The sequence below is a fragment of the Diadema antillarum genome, unplaced genomic scaffold (genome assembly GCF_040938485.1).
Source record: "Diadema antillarum isolate AM-2024a unplaced genomic scaffold, OU_Dant_1.0 scf00000150, whole genome shotgun sequence".
Taxonomy (NCBI): Eukaryota; Metazoa; Echinodermata; class Echinoidea; order Diadematoida; family Diadematidae; genus Diadema; species Diadema antillarum.
In genome coordinates, this window is record NW_027271039.1 from 167,622 (window position 1) to 187,217 (window position 19,596).

The 19,596-nt window shown below is 38.9% G+C and overlaps 1 protein-coding gene across 3 annotated transcripts in view; it reads left to right on the forward strand.

Annotated features, from left to right (window-relative positions):
- Positions 1 to 19,292, forward strand: part of LOC139721801 (uncharacterized) — a 185,128-nt gene extending 165,836 nt beyond the window's left edge. For all 3 annotated transcript variants that reach the window (XM_071633125.1, XM_071633124.1, XM_071633123.1), the window contains 5 exons: positions 4,971 to 5,138; positions 6,615 to 6,797; positions 17,117 to 17,293; positions 17,776 to 17,843; positions 18,585 to 19,292. In XM_071633125.1, the coding sequence (XP_071489226.1) occupies positions 4,971 to 5,138; positions 6,615 to 6,797; positions 17,117 to 17,293; positions 17,776 to 17,843; positions 18,585 to 18,741 (753 nt within the window). In that variant the 3' untranslated portion in view covers positions 18,742 to 19,292. The remainder of the gene's footprint in view (positions 1 to 4,970; positions 5,139 to 6,614; positions 6,798 to 17,116; positions 17,294 to 17,775; positions 17,844 to 18,584) is intronic.
- Positions 19,293 to 19,596: the final 304 nt, after the last annotated feature.

A 19,596-nucleotide genomic window follows, 5' to 3' on the forward strand; every position in this document is an offset into this window, starting at 1 on the left:
TCAAGTATATACGCGAGTTCTGCTCGAGTTTTGAAGAGTGCAATACGAGCACTACGAACCTACTACCAGTATGTGTAAGGGGGAGTTGCCCTCGAGCTAAGCGCGAGTTTAGATCGAGTTCTGTGACTTACAATGAGTTTTGTGTTCGCTTATTCAAAGTGCATTGAACTGAACTATTGATATGGAAATATTCACATGTCACAGGGATTGCGCGAACTCATAACGGCCTCGTAACGGGCTCGTAACGGGCTCATAACAAGCTCTTTATAACTCGATGAAAGCTCGATTTAAGTCGTACACAGGTCATCACATCTCGCCCCAAGATCGGTGTGACTCGCATAACGCTCGGATCACTCGTAACGCTACCGTAGTAAAGTCGATGTTGCCTCGTAGATCACTCATGCGCAGCTCATCAAAACTGACAAATCTCACGCGAGTTCACGCTAGTTCACGCGAGTTCAAGCTCGCGCAGCTCGGCACAACTCGGGACTCCAACTCGGCTAAGTGGGAACCTTGCTTAAGACGTAACAAAGGCTTCTGTATTGGGAAATCGGGCGACTTTCAGTACCGATGCCCTGTGTATGTATGATATCTCTACGGAAAAACAAGATCAGTGGTGGAAATAAGCTGCATGCTTGGCGGAGGTCTGTGCTCTCAAAGTTTATAAATACGTTTGTATTTGGGGTGTGCATGTGGCAGTTCGTTTGTGCTAGAATCAATTAACGATTGAGAAATTATTTACGGCTTGTCGAAATTATTCTCTCATGCATAAAGTACGCCAAACTTGTTCTGGGACAACGAATAGTGATATGGAAGTTGAAGGTAAGACTGTTGGAAGAATATGAATGCAATGGGGAAAAATAACTAAGACAGTTAACATTTAAGGAGGGTGCCTCCCTCGTCCCTTCGTATGCCTTTTTTCTCGGTCTCTCTCTCCTAGCCCGCCTCACCGCTGAAATAGACACACCCACACTATTTTGAAATCAACGCCGCTCTCAACTCTTTAAACACGTGCTCATACACGTTTGTTTCGGCACAAATTGTCGCCCCTGCATAAATTGTCGTCTGACGACAATTTGTGCTGCTTGTATTTTGACCTCTAACGCGACAATTTGTACTGGCAAAAAGAAACGTAGCTGCACAAGTTGTCGTCGGCCGTCTGACGACAATTTGTGCTGCTTGTGCAGTTCCCAAATTTTGACCTCTAACGCGACAGTTTGTACTGGCCAAATGAAACGTAGTTGCACAAATTGTCGTCGGCCATGCACAATGAATTGTGTGGTTGGGGTGGTTGCTCCGGTGTTGTGCTGGGGTGGGGTGGGTATGACTGGGAAGTTATGCGTATGTGCGGGGTGGGGCTACATGGTTTTTGCTGTGTATGGTTAATTTGTAGGTGCGTATTATGTGACTTGTGTATGCGTTTGCGCACAACTGTGTGTGTGTGTGTGTGTGTGTGTGTCTGTGTGATGATTATGTTGAAACTGTGAATGTGTGGCGGTTGTATAATGGTACTAGTTTGTTCATCTGTGTGTATACGTGTGCCTGTGTGCGCACGTGTGTCTGTTTGTGTTTGTGTTTTGATGTTTGTGTGAACGAACTTTTGGGGCAGCAGCAGGCATCACTGTACTGGCCAATGAAAATGCCTTCAACAGAGTTAAAAATGGGAATGAGGAGGGGTAACATAATACACTGTTTTAATTCCGTCATTCACTGAAAAATACACGTATTATACAATAATGAATGTTTATGAGTGCAGTGGACAGAATATTCAAAGATGAAAATGATCCATGATCAGTAATTTCATCGTTCATCGAACGAAATATTCTGTCCATTCCTCGAATGAAAAAAAGTGTTTTATTTAACGCCTAAATTAGATCCTTTTCATTATATGTTTTATCAATTTAGAAACAAGAGAGAATCTGAGATCGCGAGAGTTCTCACTGAGCGTTTTACTCTAGCGCGCTGTTGCATACACACACCGCCAATACAAGCGTTTTACACGTTTGGTGTGCCGGGCTCTAAAGCCCCTTTTACACTTTCACGGATTGCTTCACGGATGACCACGGATCGTCATCCGTGGTGTTCCGGCATGCAAAATATCGATTTGCCTCTCAATGCCGGTGTGAATACGATCTCAACTGGGTGTCTACACGGACAAGTACGGAAGCTATAAGGACAAGTACGATGTATACGGACATTCAAGGAATGAACTCGGACCACAGCAGAAACGATACGGAGCTAACACTGAAATCAAGGAAGAGCACGGATGTTACTGGGTCCCTTCACGGTCTTCACACGGATATCCCAAAAAAGTTAACACATGACATGGTTTGCTTTTGCTTTTGATACTTTATCATTTTAAGGCGATATGCTTCCAGAGCTAAGTACAGTGTACATGTAACAAGCACACCAGAAAATCTACAGCAGCCTACATACGCCTCTGCTTGTCAACAACATAAAGGCATATCTTCTTGTTGCAAAATCTCTTTTGAATATAATATAGTATAATACATAACATAAACAAAGCAACACGAAATAAAACAAATCAAAAGACAAAAAAAAAAGCAGGAACATGTGTGTGGGTCACTGAAGCTTCTCATGCGACCACTACAATGTATAGGCCTACTAACAGTAAGAGGAGTTGGTGGCTGTACTGATGGGGGAAGATGTGAGCAAACACGAATTTCTCATCCCGACTGGAGCCGATTCCAATATTCACATCCCGATGTCTTCACGGAGGCAACACGGAGTAGCCGGTGCCTTCAAGGAAGGAATACGGATGCAACACGGAGTACACGGCTCCAACAAGGAAGAGCTCGTATTGATTTTCATCCGTGATGTCCGGGATGAAAAATTAAGCAAGCTTAATTTTTGCCGCGGACATGCCGGATGATCAAGGATAATGCCGGATGACTTCACGGAGTCAACACGGTCATGCCGGAAACAGTACGGATGATCCCTGACCGTCGATCCGTGGTCATCCGTGATGTGATCCGTGAAAGTGTAAAAGGGGCTTTTAAGCCCCTTTTACACTTTCACGGATTGCTTCACGGATGACCACGGATCGTCATCCGTGGTGTTCCGGCATGCAAAATATCGATTTGCCTCTCAATGCCGGTGTGAATACGATCTCAACTGGGTGTCTACACGGACAAGTACGGAAGCTATAAGGACAAGTACGATGTATACGGACATTCAAGGAATGAACTCGGACCACAGCAGAAACGATACGGAGCTAACACTGATATCAAGGAAGAGCACGGCAGAGACTCCAACCCAAAGCACCATCTGATCTGGAGATTCTCCCGCCTGAAACCCCTAGCAAACGGGAGACTCAAAGTTGATGTGTGCGAAGCACGAAGTTCCTAGGGTTCTAGATGCTCTCTGGTGCTATCTAAGGCTTATTTTTTCAACATACGATAGAAATAAGTAAGAAATCCTTTCCAACGGGAGACAAAGAGCCACTACGGGCGGGAGAAATTAAATCTCAAGCGGGAGAACGGGAGATTTTGAAAAAATGGGTTTTCGGCGGGAGATCTCCCGTCGAAAACGGGAGAGTTGGAGTCTCTGGCACGGATGTTACTGGGTCCCTTCACGGTCTTCACACGGATATCCCAAAAAAGTTAACACATGACATGGTTTGCTTTTGCTTTTGATACTTTATCATTTTAGGGCGATATGCTTCCAGAGCTAAGTACAGTGTACATGTAACAAGCACACCAGAAAATCTACAGCAGCCTACATACGCCTCTGCTTGTCAACAACATAAAGGCATATCTTCTTGTTGCAAAATCTCTTTTGAATATAATATAGTATAATACATAACATAAACAAAGCAACACGAAATAAAACAAATCAAAAGACAAAAAAAAAAAAGCAGGAACATGTGTGTGGGTCACTGAAGCTTCTCATGCGACCACTACAATGTATAGGCCTACTAACAGTAAGAGGAGTTGGTGGCTGTACTGATGGGGGAAGATGTGAGCAAACACGAATTTCTCATCCCGACTGGAGCCGATTCCAATATTCACATCCCGATGTCTTCACATCCCGATGTCTTCACGGAGGCAACACGGAGTAGCCGGTGCCTTCAAGGAAGGAATACGGATGCAACACGGAGTACACGGCTCCAACAAGGAAGAGCTCGTATTGATTTTCATCCGTGATGTCCGGGATGAAAAATTAAGCAAGCTTAATTTTTGCCGCGGACATGCCGGATGATCAAGGATAATGCCGGATGACTTCACGGAGTCAACACGGTCATGCCGGAAACAGTACGGATGATCCCTGACCGTCGATCCGTGGTCATCCGTGATGTGATCCGTGAAAGTGTAAAAGGGGCTTAAAGCGACCGTGCACTGGAGCAAACCGTATGGATCCAAAACTGCACGGTAAATGGAGTCACAATTGCGCGGATGATGCATGTACGCCTGTGATTTTTTTTTTTATCATGGCTACTACTAAAACACTGATGAATTCAGTACTTATTTATGTAGGGCAATTTGTCGGTCGTCTGCGGTGAAGGCATCTCGATGGACGAATTTCATGAGTTTGAATTGTACAGTGTCGGGCGAATGCTCGATGGTCTAGTGGAAATGACGCCTGTCCGATGATCAGGAGGTCGTAGGTTCGAATCCTGCTCTAATATGTAGAATTTCATGAGTTTATATAATTCAGTTTCTGTTGAGGGGAAGTTGCGGTAGGCCCTATGCCAGTATGCTGACTGGTTTGCTGTTTGGAAGCAGATGTTCAAAGCAGCCGACACATGCCTTCGCTATACTATATACTATTACGACATGTAATACAACAATTTCCACATCCCTCTAAATCTTGAAAATTGAAATAAAGTGCTCTTATGATGTCTGTCAATTTTCTTCAATGTTCAGGTAATGTTAATCTATCTCATATATGTCCTATTCATTGACTTGTTTTCATAATTTACTTATTGTTATTTGTGCATGGTGCTGCAGATTCAAGACCTGCTCCTGGACGTTAAAAGACTGGATCAATCCTCGGTTGGAGAAAATTTGGCCCGATGTGTGTGTAATATGCCAAATCTTTCACGCTGCAGGCTGATATGCGACCACTTCCCGGAAAATTTTCTCCCAACAGCTGCCGCCTTAGCGTCCTCATGTCAGGTATGTTGAATTGATTTGAATTTCCACATATAAAGGAAAAGGAAAAAAATGCATTCAACATAATAAACAATGGACAAATGAAGTGAAGGAATCACAAAACACACATTCGGATTCAATTTGTTTATATAGCGATACGTAAAAGGGTAACATGGGGTTGACTTATATACAACGAAATATCATCAGTTAAAAATCATACTAAAAACAACTCGGGTACACAAAAAAGAAGAGAGGGATAAGTCTACCAACATTTCTTACTTGATCACTTAGCAAGTGAGCAAGTGAGTGTAAACAAAACGAAAAAATAATCCTGGGCTAAGCGACGGAGACGAAAACCGACCCTCACTGACCAATCAGAAACGAGGTAATCAAGTGCTGCCGGTGCGTGCGTGTACGTGTACAGTACACAGCGTAATCATGAATATTCATGCGGTTTGGAAAGTCCGGGGCTAAGAAATACAAGTGTAAAAAGGTCAGTTTTCTCCTTAGCCCCGGACAAGAGATAGTACGGGACTAATTGGCCAGTGTAAAAAGCTGAAAAAAAAAATTGGGACGGGAGTAACGATAGTCCTGGGTCAGAGAAAGTCCGGGGTTAAGAAACACAAGTGTAAAAAGGGCTCTATTATACCGAACACGGTTATAACAAAATTCTGGTTATAACTAAATAAAGATTTGGGCTGCAATGTCATCCACTCTATGTATTTCTATTGTTTATTTGTCCAGTTATAACAAAATTCCGATATAACGAAAGAAAACTGCCGGTCCCGAGGATTTCGTTATTACAGGAGTCCACTGTATATGTAAAACCCCCGGATGCTCGTGATATGCTCTAATGTCGCCTGCTGAACTCCCGACCCGGCAAAATACCAACTGTAATTGCCTCGCAAAACTACCTCGTATAGGTAATAATCTCTATTATCATGTTACACGCAAGGATCATTTCGAGAGTCAATATTTTGATGTCGACAGATTGCTTGAGGCCATTTTGTTTTAAACCGAGAAAAGTCCTGAGGTCAGATGTCATCCGGGCCGTATTTGTTTATAAGTTCCGTGATGAACATATCCCAAACAATGTCAAACACTGTCTCTGCCACTGGCTGACTGACACTCATTACACGGCATTCGCATACTCTCCACGTTGGGATAAGTAAGTTCACAGTTCCCATCACAACACATGGCCGGCGCAGATACAGAAACAAAATTTTCCGCTATTAATATCTTTCAGACGAATCTTAAAATATACCTGTTAGATGGCTAGATTCTCCATTATGGAATACACGATGATTATGTATAATTTTGTAGGTTTTTTTGTTTTATTTTCTCTCATTTACACTTATCAATGTCTTAAATGCTTGTGTACTTGTTCACTGTCTTCAGTTTGGTCCGAACATTTTTTTTTTTTCAATGAAACACAATATATCCAAACTCAAGGTCAATTTTAATTTTTTTTTACTGCAGTTACTTTACTTGTGTCCGCAGATACGCTGTCTAACGATTTCTCGGGACACCCGAGGTGGCGCTGCCCAAAATCAGTCTTCAGTAGGAGGAGACATGGCCAAACTGATGCGTACTATGCCATACCTTGCTGATTTCGGTTTGAAAGGCTTCCAACTGTCCGATGAATTCTTCTCAACAACAGCCAACTCAGCTGCATCTTGCCAGGTCTTTCACCTCTGACTTTGTTTTTTTGGCTAACCCGAGCCGAAGGCTGCAGTCAGCTATAATTGCGATCATTCGTTGTTCGGCATCCATGGTGGGACTCTCGTTAACCTTTTTTAATTTCCATTTTTTCATGAAAATTCCGAGACAAATTTTCACCAAAACTTTGCAGGAAGCATCCCAAGGAGGAATTGGATTTCAAATTGTTCACTCCAAGCATGAACATGAAGCCCCTTCCCAGTAATACCCCCATCTCACTAGACGGCGATTCCGCTACGATCATCAAAAATCGATAAAGCGTGACGGATCGTGGCTTGATCGTTTTAAATCTTCTCCATCGTATCTTGAGCGGTATAGAAGCGCGAAGGATCGTCACATTCGCCATGGTCGGCGACCTCGCTACGGAAGTTTTGAACATGTCCGAAACTTCCGTAGCGAGGTCGCGACCGATCGCCGTGGTTTGAGAGCGTATCACCATCGCCTCACGAGCGCATTAAAAGCGCCACATTCGTAGCTTTGACGGAGTAGCATCGTGGAAAGCGTAACTCAAGCGCATCAAAAGCGGCTCCCATCGCCCATGAAAAATTCCACTTGTACAGTATTACGTAACAGGAACCAACCATGAACGATAGAAAGTGATGCACAGACCAGGAAGGTGGACATGGAGAAAAACGTATAAAATTCTTTTTTTTTTCACGTACACTCGGTACGAATCTACTCTATTTATTAAATTAATTGTTTGCCATATAATATTGCAAGACAATGAAAGTAATAAAGTTGTAATCTTTTCAAATATATCTTCATAAAGTTGTCTTATTGTAGGATACGATTTGTAGTTTGCTAATATTATACACGTTTTACCTTTTTAATTTAATGGATGACTTAATAGTGCAATTTCACATCAGGTTTTAACTGGTGTCTTCTAGAATGCTAAGATGCAAGGGTAGAACCATATTCTGCGTATCCATGTTAATTTGACACTGACATCTGCCTGAAGAAATTCAATCATGAAACACATTTTATACCCCGATCTCTTGAGATCGTAGCATGAGCCCGGCGTAAAACGCATCAAGGTCGCTCCGATCGTATCACTGTTGTCGCGAGGTCTTGATAAGCGTACGAATATCGCAACACAGTCGGTGTAATCGCAGAAGCAGCGAGTCTCGTCGGCCTGGAAACGCGGCAACAACGTGGCAGAGTCTTAGTATCATCGTGGCGCTATCGCCTACAGCGCAGGTTGAGCGTGGAGAAACCGTAGTGTAATCGCCTCGGAGGCCAAAAATAAAGGCTGGCGGCGATGGAGCCACGATGTGTTAAATCGTCACAGATCGCCATGGTCGCCTTCCTAGTGAGATGGGGGCCTTCACAATGGCTGATCCACAGGGGGACGCACCGGGCCCCAAACGCAACCTGTTTATTTTTTGTTAAAACAGAAGAACTATAAGAAAGAAAAATGGGGGGGGGGGCCTGCGCCCCCTTTAATTTTGCAAAAGCTCCTCCATTTTACGGATTTCTTGGATTCGCCCCTGGTTAGATCTTGCCAGGTAGCAATAGTCTCCACGAGGCTGCGTTGCGATACTTCTGGGTGAGCGCATGACCCTCATTTCTATTTTCTTGTTACGCCACGAACTGTCACCGGAGGCCTTATTTTTCAGGTTGTCCGTCCGTCTGTCCCCCCTTCCATGTGTCTTTCCGTCTGTTCTTCATCCGTGATTAATTTTGTGGATACCACAACTTTAAAACCGTTGAAGGTATCAAAATAAAGCATGACATGTGTATGTATGACTGACTGAAGATGTTGAGTTTTTAACTTTCCAAATAACAGATTATGAAAACGTCATGAGAAAGAAAGATAACTATAAAACGTAATTTTTTTTTTCTAGTTGGAGTCACATCACGCAACATCATGTCACAAGATTTTGTTCTTTTATTCTCTGTAATTTCTGTGTGATATCCTGATTAGTTAGTCTTCTGGACCACACATCAGGTGTCCCTGATTATGTATACGTGTAATTAAGGGATGTTTGAGTGACTTTCTCTGCCACGTTTTCTGCAAACTTCAAGTGAAACTGATATCCTCTGTGATTCATCTCCTACACAAGCTTCCAATATACTCATTTCCAAGTCATTCACGGCAGTGAATTTCTGCTTAGCTCTCCCGTAGTTATGGGTGGTATTGAGCTTCAAATTCAAATTCAAATTCAAATTCAAATTCAAACTTTATTTTCACTTTTTTTTTTCCAACAGAATGTACAAAAAACAATATGATACATTTGGCATGCGAGTCGTTGATAATATAGGGCCTACATAGTCAGACAGGTATAACAACATGTTCATGTCTTTATGTTTAGTACAAAAAGAAACATACACTCTATTTATACACTCTGTGAAAAAAAAAGTGGAGGTACCCACTCAAAAGACTATGCTTGTAACATGTGGGCACCTCTGAGGGAAAAGGGGGAAAGAGGGGAAGTAAAGGGGGTGAAAAACTTACGACTACAAAGAGTGCGGGAAACTGGGAAAGTCGGGAATAGAAAAAAAGAAAGAAACAAGAAAAAGAAAGCAAAAGTGTGAACATAGGGAACAGAAAATGGGGAGAAGAGGAAGAGAAAGAGAAAGAGAGAGAGAAAACCTAAATTATTTTGATGCATACACCAAGGGGCGAAGCCCACAGAGACAAATAGCCACGCGTTTTCGAGAGTGAAACAGTGTTGAGCTGCTTTCCAGCGGAACAGACTGTAATCGTGAGGGCACGTGAGGAATACAAAAATACTAAATGCGGTAACAAATGGTCGATGCCTCAAGAGAACGCTGCCTGTAGTGAAAGAAAATACATTACAGAATTATATGTATTCGGTTGCATTATAAGACTTCAAAAGATCGCGCTTCAGATCGCGCTAGCGCAAAAGCTCTCTCTGTGCAAGGCTCACCCGTCGTTGTCCCGATCCTCCAGTTACCTCCTACTGCTGCTGCCTTTAGGTTCCTACAGGTTCTTTCTGTTCATCAGCTCAACAGAATATCATGCCTCCAGAGAACACGCAATAGATAATCGTTTGGAGTGTTGTCAGTGAATTCCAAAGTAGATAACAAAGAATTTCTCACCTTTATAAAATGAGTTGTTCAAGAAGCCATCGCATCACAGTTCAAAGAGTTGACGACCATGATAGAAAAGCAGATGGGGAGATACTGGATCTGGGAACAAAGGTCAACAACCAAAGCAAGGAAATCACTCGGCTCAATAAACTTGGGCAAGCATCACATTTGCCACTTTTTCAGATGAAAAAATTGGCAGAAAGCTGAACAAACTTACATGCTGCAATAACACACGAAGGAACAGTGTACGGATTCATGGAATCAAGGAAAACCCACAGGAATGCTCTGCATGATGACATCGTCTGCCGACTTGCTTCGAAAAATTCTATCAAAAGACGAGATAGACCGCTCTCACAGAGCCTCCTCATCCAACAGTATATCCAGGGCCCTGCCCAATACTCGTCAAGCTGTGTTCATATCGCACTAGATTAAAACTTTTTGAAAAACGGTGAAAAAAGAAATCAAATGCACCGGCATCTACATCAATGAGCATATGACAAGGGGTAAATAGGTACGTTTCCACAAAATCCGCAAGTGCCCAAAGGTGTCTCTTGCATGACCGAAGGCTATTTTGCGGGTATACCCATCACGAATGGACAATTGGCAAGCAGCTGATAACTAATTGTGGAGTAATCTGTCAAAGTTGTAATTATTGTCTACGTCAATTGTCATTTGAACATGTATCGTCCTCTTCCTCCCATCTCGTTCTCCTCCAACCTCTCACTCCCATTCTCTCTCTCTCTCTCTCTCTCTCCCTGTCTCATCAATATCTTCACACTTCTACGTCATTTAAATTGAATACGCATGTATACACGTCAAATATATATTTATGTATGCCATGTTGTTGTAACATAAAATTGTGCATTGCAACATCTTTACACGTCTACATTACTCGGTTTCTATACGCATATGCACTATGTATGTATGTTTGTACATTATGCTTATTTTTGGTATGTTTAAACAATGCTGATCTGCAAGTGTAATGTGTGTATACAGCGTGTCCCCGAAAAAAAACAACGAATTTTATTGCAATTCTTTGCGATCACAATCAGTTATTTGCTTTATGAGATTTGCATGAATGGAAAGGTATACATCTCTTCCTTCATAATGCACAACTCATTGTTCATAATTCATGCATGAGTGAGTTAGAACAATATACAGTAATGCTAGTAAATTTTCATTTGCACGAGCAAATGACAACTTTGAATAATTTTTCAGGCTTTTTCGGCAATCTTTTGGAATAAATAAAACCATAGTATTAATATCCATTCCTTTTACTTTCATATGACATCTGGTCGAGAAACTTGATATGAAAACATGTTTCCATTTTACCCTGAGAGATGGGTAGTGAATAAGGAGCCAGTTAGCTTTCCCGACGCTTGCCCGACTTGACAGACATCAATGGCCTTCATGCTTCAATGAATTTACGCAAACCTGAAGGGAGGGAATATTACCGACGGTTCGGAATAGGGTCGTAACTTAGCACATGATCGTGAGCTTGTCTGACCATGCGGCGAACCAGAGAGCAAAATTTATTAATCAGCAGTGTTGAAGGGGGGGGGGGGGGGGGGGGGAGGGAAGTAACCGACCGAAAAAGCCTTCCGAGCCCCACCCTCCCCCCCCCCCCCAAAAAAAACACACAAACAAACAAACAAACAAATAAACAAAAACAAAAACAAAACAAAATTGAAGACGACTTTCAGCCCTGCACTTGTACCTTTTAAATGTTAGAAGCGCAAGTTCACTGATTACAAAGTGATGTACCCCCTCTTCCTGCTTCGCCTCCCCCTTCAAAAACTTTAAAACCCTGTCAGTTATGAAGGAATAACCACGCGTGAGGGAAATGTAGAGAGGAAAGCAGTGAGATAACTGTGAGGTATACACAATCATCAAAATGTGTACAGTACCATTGTTGTAACGTTGATTTCCCATAGCCATTGGACTGCATGCAGCCTGAGAATACACACGATATTATTATTCTCATAGATTATTCTAAATAGATGACAACAAACATGACAAATGGTTTTCCGTCTCATACAGTATTTTCTGTAAATAGCTCTCACCCCCCTCCCGAACAACATTCACTGTAGCACTGTCATTGTTTTGTGTGAATTCAATGGATCGCTCTTTGTTGCTCTAATGTCTAATGCGTGAGCGATGAACAGTAACTTGTACATCAAATGAAAGAACAAAGTGCATCTCCCCATTGATGTATATCTCAAAAAGCAAAATAAAAATGTAAGATTTCAGTAGTGAAAAAGTTGCAAAGAAACTTGGTTTCGTTTTTTTGTTTGTTTTTTTCCTGGGACACGCTGTATAATGCAAGCACAAATCTGTATACTCAGTTTTTGTAATAGGTGCTATATCTGTGTATTCCATGCGTGCTTGCATAGTTTCTTGTAGGTATGACTATCGAAGAAACTTTAAGCAAGATAGACCTGATGGCGTTTGAGGATGATTGTCTAAGTCGTAATTATGTTCATGTCGATCTCCATGTTATGTATTATATTTGTTAATTTTATTTCGCCCTCTCTTCCATTTCTCATTTCTCTTCTCTCCCCCCCTCTCTCTCTCTCACTCTGTCAATGCTATTTCGTCGAAACATAATGTGTTGTGCATTGCAACATTTTTCATAGTATGTATACAACTCGGTTACAATAGGCATAAACACGATGACTTTCTGTATGTCTTATATACGCTGATTTGCAAATGCATGTATTTATGAATGTACATATCATAATTATAATATAATTCATAGAGTGCATCTGATGTACTTTCGAAGGTAAAATGTACATGTATACACAACATAATCTAATAAATTTAGTGAAGATTTTACTCGGAGTAAAACTCTCATAGTATTACACGTGAATACTTCTTCTCGGAAACCTGGCAGGATTTCCCTATTATTTTCTTGTCATAATTGTAATTCATACGATGTTATATATATTTTGATACATGACAGATTTTCATTTTTTTTTATTAATGTATGTGAGTTGTTATTGTTTGTTTATGCTGACCTAATGTGCTTGTGTTGCTCAAAACCCCTGAATATAGAATATACACTAATATGTGTATGCATTTTTTTCTTTTGCTGTACTGGAAAAAGATGATCTTTGTTCTTTGTGCTCTTACAACAACCAAACACATAGATAATCCCCTATTTAATATTGTACATTAAAGAACCTTGGATATTTCACATAACATTTAGCTGATAATTAATGTGAAAGTAATTTTATCGTGATTTATAGATTTTGATACAAATATTGATAAATGCGATTATCATTTACCTTCAGAATGTGATTATGTTGAGTGTAACTCTTTCAGTGTAAAGTATTGTAAAGCTCGTAGTTTACATCATAATTGCTGTGCGTCTGATGAGTTTGTGTTCGTGTTTTCTTGTTCATTTTCAGTATATGGATTTTCAGAAACCTACTACACTTTGAAAATGGCCACCTAATTCAAAAAGATGATTATTCGTTTGTGAACTCAAATAGATTGAATGGCAGAGGTGGTGGTTTGGGATTATTTAGTAAGAATAACATGAGTTACTAAGTATAGTATTCAGTATGACTTAATGATGCAAGGTGATTTATATGAAATATTATTCGTTGAACTCGATTGTTCTCGTAAAAAAACCCCAAAAAACACTGTAAATAGTTATTTCATGTAGAAAACCGAAAGTAGACATTAAAACAAATAGTTCACTCATATTTCATTACATCAAGTTATGACACATATAATTTGTGTCATAGTCAAAGTTTTTTTGGAATGTGTTAGAGAACAATTATGTCCAATAGATTAGTGTGTGAAGTGTTTGATAAGGAAGATCCAGATATTGCATATGATTGATTTTTGTATATTTTTGAAAGCACTATTGAAGATGCTTTTCACCATCTTTCCTTTACGAAAAAAAAATAGTAGAAAAACGAAGAGAAAACCGTGTTTTAATAGGAATTATTGCCCCTTATCAATAACAAACACCGATAATTAATTAAAGAAGAGTATTAATATAACAATGAGATAGGAAGTATAAGAAGTGAGAGTCAAGGTATCTACATAATTTTTGTAGAGAAATATCAAGAAAAATATTATAAAAGATTTGAAATATATCCTAATGATGTAAGAAAATAACATGTTCTCTGATAAATGAGTTATGGGGGAAGACAAAGTCAAGTTATCCTTCAACTCTATGAGATAATGGTCGGCAAATAACAGATGCAAGAGAAATTGCAAATTGTATTAATGATTATTTTGTTGATACAGGAAAATTCGGAAATGAAGATAAATATGATTATATTTAAAATCCATTGACGTTTGCTTCTCATAAATCAAACGTTTAGTTTTTGTTCCTGTAAAAGATCAAGACATATAATATAGTAAAAAGGAAGGAAAGTACTGGAATCGATAACTTTATCGATAATTTTAATTGAGAAAGTAATATATTTGTTGTTGAAGCGTTTAACTCATTTATTTAATCTGCCATTAATAACAGGAATTGTTCCAATAAAATTGAGAGTTGCTGAAGTTATTCCAGTATTTAGGGGGAAAAAGATAATAATTTCATAAGAAATTATTGACCACTATCAATACTACGAAACTCTTTGAAAAAAAAAAACTATACATAACGGTTTTTATGTATTCTAATCACATAACAATATTCTATGTAATTCTCAATATGGACATCGCAGTAATTTTCGACTGAAATGGCTCTTGTAGATCTGCAGGATAGTATTTTTAGTGCATTATATGTGACCCTGCATCACAAAACAAACAAAAAGTCACCAGACATGGATTTTTAGTTAAGAGCAGAATCTAAAAGAGCAGACTTTAAGCTTTTAAAATGGTGTATTACTCAAATCAAATGGACTCTCCTCACCTATTCAATATTGGAAAGAAATCACACACTCCGGAAAAAAAATTAACTGAGAAAAGGGGCTCTGAAGGACAATGTCTATTCAAGTGCTTAATCTTTACCAAGCCGTGCTGGCTGTGCGATGAATGGGACAGAAACAGTATGTAAACCACCGAAGTAACAACAATGAAGGAATGATTAGATTAAAATGAAATTAAGCATGTCTTATTAACACATTCTGTCCTTAGTGAATGTCAACTTTCAAAGTAGTAGCATCATCTTTTCGAAGGTTATAGGAGTTGAAAGTGAAGAGGGTGGACAAGGTTTTTAAGAAATGAAAAGAGAACTCTAAAGACACACTTAATCACACTATTCTGCCAAAAAGTGTTCGAGATAAACTGCTAAAAACACATTTTCTGCAAGTTTTATGATATCAAATTTTCGCATAATGTAGAAGAAGATGCGCTCTGTCCGAAAATATGAAAAGTCAAGATCGACTCGGTTGACCCATTTCACCTATTTTCAGTCCTCACACAAAATCAGTGTGTGCGACTTTTTGTTCGTTTTGTGATGCACGGTCACATATCATCATTTCCATGGTATTGGTATTTTCTTGATTTGTCTAAAGCTTTTGATTTAATAATTCATGAAATATTAAAAACGCTTGGTCGTTACGGTATTAGAGGTCTTCCATTAGAGTGGTTCAGAGGTTATTTGAATAATCGGACTCAAGTTACATTATACAAAGACACTTTTTCGGATACATGTGATGTTTTACGTGGAGTCCCCAGGCTTCGAAAGGGCCATTGTTATGTATGATATTTATTAATGATATGTGTAATATTTCACGTGTGGTTAAATTCCTTTTATCTGCTGACAATTCCACTTTATTGGTTTCTTATTTGCATTTAGATGTGTTGATAAATAATTTGAATAGTGAGTTATCTAAATTTTCAAAATGCTTCATGTAACAGATTGTTTGTAGATACTAAAAATCAAGTTTTATATATAAATATATATATATATATATATATAGATATATATATATATATATGTATATATATTTTTTTAAGGTAGGTAAAAAAGATATCAGATTTCAGATAAATTTTGTGATGCAAAAATAAATGACGTAAAATTATCTTGAGTAGAATGTACACAATTTCTAAGGGATTTTATTTACTGCAATTTATTGCAAAAAGCAAATAGCCATGGTGAATAAAAGAATTTCGGGAAGAATATTAGAGAAATTGATAGGCTAAAAGGGTTTTTTATCATTGAATGTTTTGATTCTGTTATCACACTTTAATTTTATCTCATTTTAGTTATTGTAAGGCTGTATGGGCAAATACTCATCAATCACATTTACAAGACACATTTATCCTTCAAAAAAGAACAATTCGATTCTGCACAACTCGCATCTCACCGATAGCACGAGCGCTGTTAGTGACTTTGTTTCTGAAAAGTAATGTTTTGAATACAATACCATAGATTTAATATTCTTATGTATATGTTCAAATATAAAATGAACTTGTTACCTGAGATGTGATGAGTTTGTTCGCAAAAACCGATGATTTCGGTCTCTGTCGTAAGGTACAAAATGATATATTGGTCACTACATATAAAGGTACATTTTTGAAGTTATGGTCAAAAGAAGCAAAACATTCTTATTATTCTCTTTATTTTTCTTGACCTTTAATCGCAAATATCTCCATTTGGCAAATATGGACTTATCGGTTTTTGCGAACAAACTCTTCATGTTTTTCGTATGTTTCAATCTGATGATCAGATCCAAAGTCACAACATACGAAAAAGTAATAAATATCATTATTTAAGGTAGATCAGATGTTTATAAGTCACACACTCAGACACACTGGTCCCTCATAACAGAATTGTTTACCATTTACAGTTACAAATTCTCCAACTGCAAATATCATTAAAAAATAATCTCAGAAGATATTTGCTAGATGATTAGAGTTGCCATTATGAAATACACGATGATTAAAGAATATAGTTTTGTGGTTTTTTTTTTTCAATGGGTTTATATGACCGATCGCCATTACTTCATTTTATAACGTTTTTAATTTTGTCTTTTTTTTGTACTATTTTCACCTGTCTCATGTTTTGATCATAAAGCAATATTCCTTCCTCTAATTCTGTATGTTGTGAACTACCCTGACAAGACCCTGGTCTTTTATAGTTTCCATGTTTCATTTATAGGCATCATAATCAGTTATGTAATGCATATTCATGTATTCTTTCCCTGTTCTCAGTTTGTTATTGTACAAATGATTTTTTTTTTAATGAAACAGACGAGTTCAAGTTCAAGTTCACGTTCAAGTCAGGATCAACATTTGCCTTTTTTCTTTTCTCTTAACAGATCCGTAGTCTTTCCCTAGAGATTGGAGTCGGGAATTCAGGTCAATCTTCAGCAACAGAAACACACTTGGTCGAGATTCTGTGTCGTATGCCCAAGCTTGGACGTGCTGATCTCACATGGCAAGACGTGCCTATTTCATTCCTCGTGGAGATCGCTAAAAAAGTTGCAAAGTCAAAAGTAAATACCCAGACATTGTGATGTACATCGTTCAGAACAAAAGATTGTAATTGGCAACTGTTGCATCACTCTTTATTACAGGGAAACCTGTTGAAAGTTAGTTTGATACGACCTGTAAATCTCGATAAAAATCAGACGACTGTTATTACATAGCATATCATAACGATTTTATATAATTTCCTTAATCCGATGTTGATCAATTTTCATTGTTTTGCTTGAACAATAATTTCACTTCTTTATTTAGTCTTCAGACCCCCGGAATTCCCATTTTATTTTAAATGTACGAATACTCATTGGTTGCGTGTTACTGTCAATAAATATATATATATATATATATATATATATATATATATATATATATATATATCTTCTAGAAAAGAGAAATTGCTCTGAAACACTTTTTAAGTATGTTCATAACTATATTTTCATAATCATGTCGATTTCAGTTGTTATATTTTGCTGTCGTCTTGTTCTTTTTGCAGCTGGACGGCATTACCATCAATACAGAAGCGTTCAATAAACTGCTTCGTAAAAATGAGCTACTCGTAAGGTATGCATAATCTTTGGTATCCTGTTTTTATCTTGTATGTCTTGTTTTGACTTGTATATCTTGTGAATTATACAAGCCATACAGGGTGTTTCACAATGATTGATGAATATGCGGATCTGCTATGAAATATATTATTCTATCTTTTGGTCTGTATAGACGTTAGTGTGGCAGCATGATCTATTGTGACAGCCTTGTGAGATTAAAAAAATAGGAATGAAATATCATATTTTCTGCGCGATTCCATACAGCATAGGTAACCAATGTCTCTCTCTGACAACCGTTTTGACAGTTTCGCCTAACAGTGGATGAGTAGAACAGGGTAGAGGCCGCTGCTCTGTCCCATTTTTTTAATAACCACATTAATACATGTGCTCTTAACAACCGTACTCTTTTTGTTTACAATCATCTCATTTTAATTATAAGAATCCTACCTTTTTTATCACTACTGGAGATTTGACATATTATCCACGTGTCATATCATATTAATACAGGATCTAAATGTTTCATGTGACTAATTTAATTTAACCGAGTAAGTCGAATGTTTTGAACACAATTATAAAATTGTTGGGCATTTTGACAGTACAGCGTATCGATCAGTAGAGTAATGTCCGTATTTCCTGACTTAGTAATACAATGCATGACCACATAAACTTAAACATTAACATTTTTAACTCTGGATTTTACTTATTATTATTATTATTATTACTATTACTTTTATTATCATTTTGCTATTCCACGTAGAAACTCAATGAGGAAAGAAAATAAAGAGGAGATAAAAGAACCGGAGCAGGCCACACGGTCGGTTCTAAGTGAAGAAGTTTATTCCTCTCAAACGGACCTGGAACGAGCGGACATGGGAAGAGGGCAAGAGGACATGCACCTTGAGAACAAAGAATAGAGCGAAGCTTAGGATCAGGATGGCAACTGACCCAGACTCGACATCATGACGATGAAGCACCCATCCTTGTGAGAATTAATGGATGAGGACATTAACGATTAATATCAAGCATAATCAATGTGTCGCTGAATGACAGAACACTCAATCTGCTATACACACACGCTTCGTGCGAGATTGTTTGAGATAGTCAGAAGTTTTCACATGTTAATCCAACTCTCCATTCTCCATGTGTTAGTTTCGCTTGTTGAAATATGATTTAAACCTATAGTATAAGCATTGCACTTAATCATGCGTTTCACCCTCTTTTATTTTCTTCTTGTGTGAAAGGGAGTTTTCTCGGTGTGCGGTAGATTCACAAGCTTGCGATGTTAGTAAAATGTATAATGGGTACAAGTCTGCAGACCAGCATTGACTTATAGAGTATACTTACCTTTTTATCATATTATGTAGAAGAAGAAACATATAAAAGACACGCACACGCACACACACACACATACCCACTCTCTCTCTCTCTCTCTCTCTCTCTAGAAGGGCCGCGGAACGTTTTTTCATCAGTGTGGGGGTGGGGCTGCCGGACCGGAGGAGGGGGAGGGTGTCTTAGTCAAGCCCCCCCCCCCCCCCCCCCCCCCGCTTAGGCGCACAGGCTTCGCCAGGATATAATCTTGGGGGGGGGGGGGTTACTATGCGAGGGAGCGAAGCAACCGAGCCCGAGCGGATAGAGCGAGAGGGGGAGGGTGTTGTGTCCCCCTCCCACGGTGAGAACTTTTTGCATTTTGATGTTGTAAATGGTGCAATTTGATGCATGTTTTGCGTGTTTTATCGACTTGAAACGGCCCCCCTTGTTTAAGGTGGCAG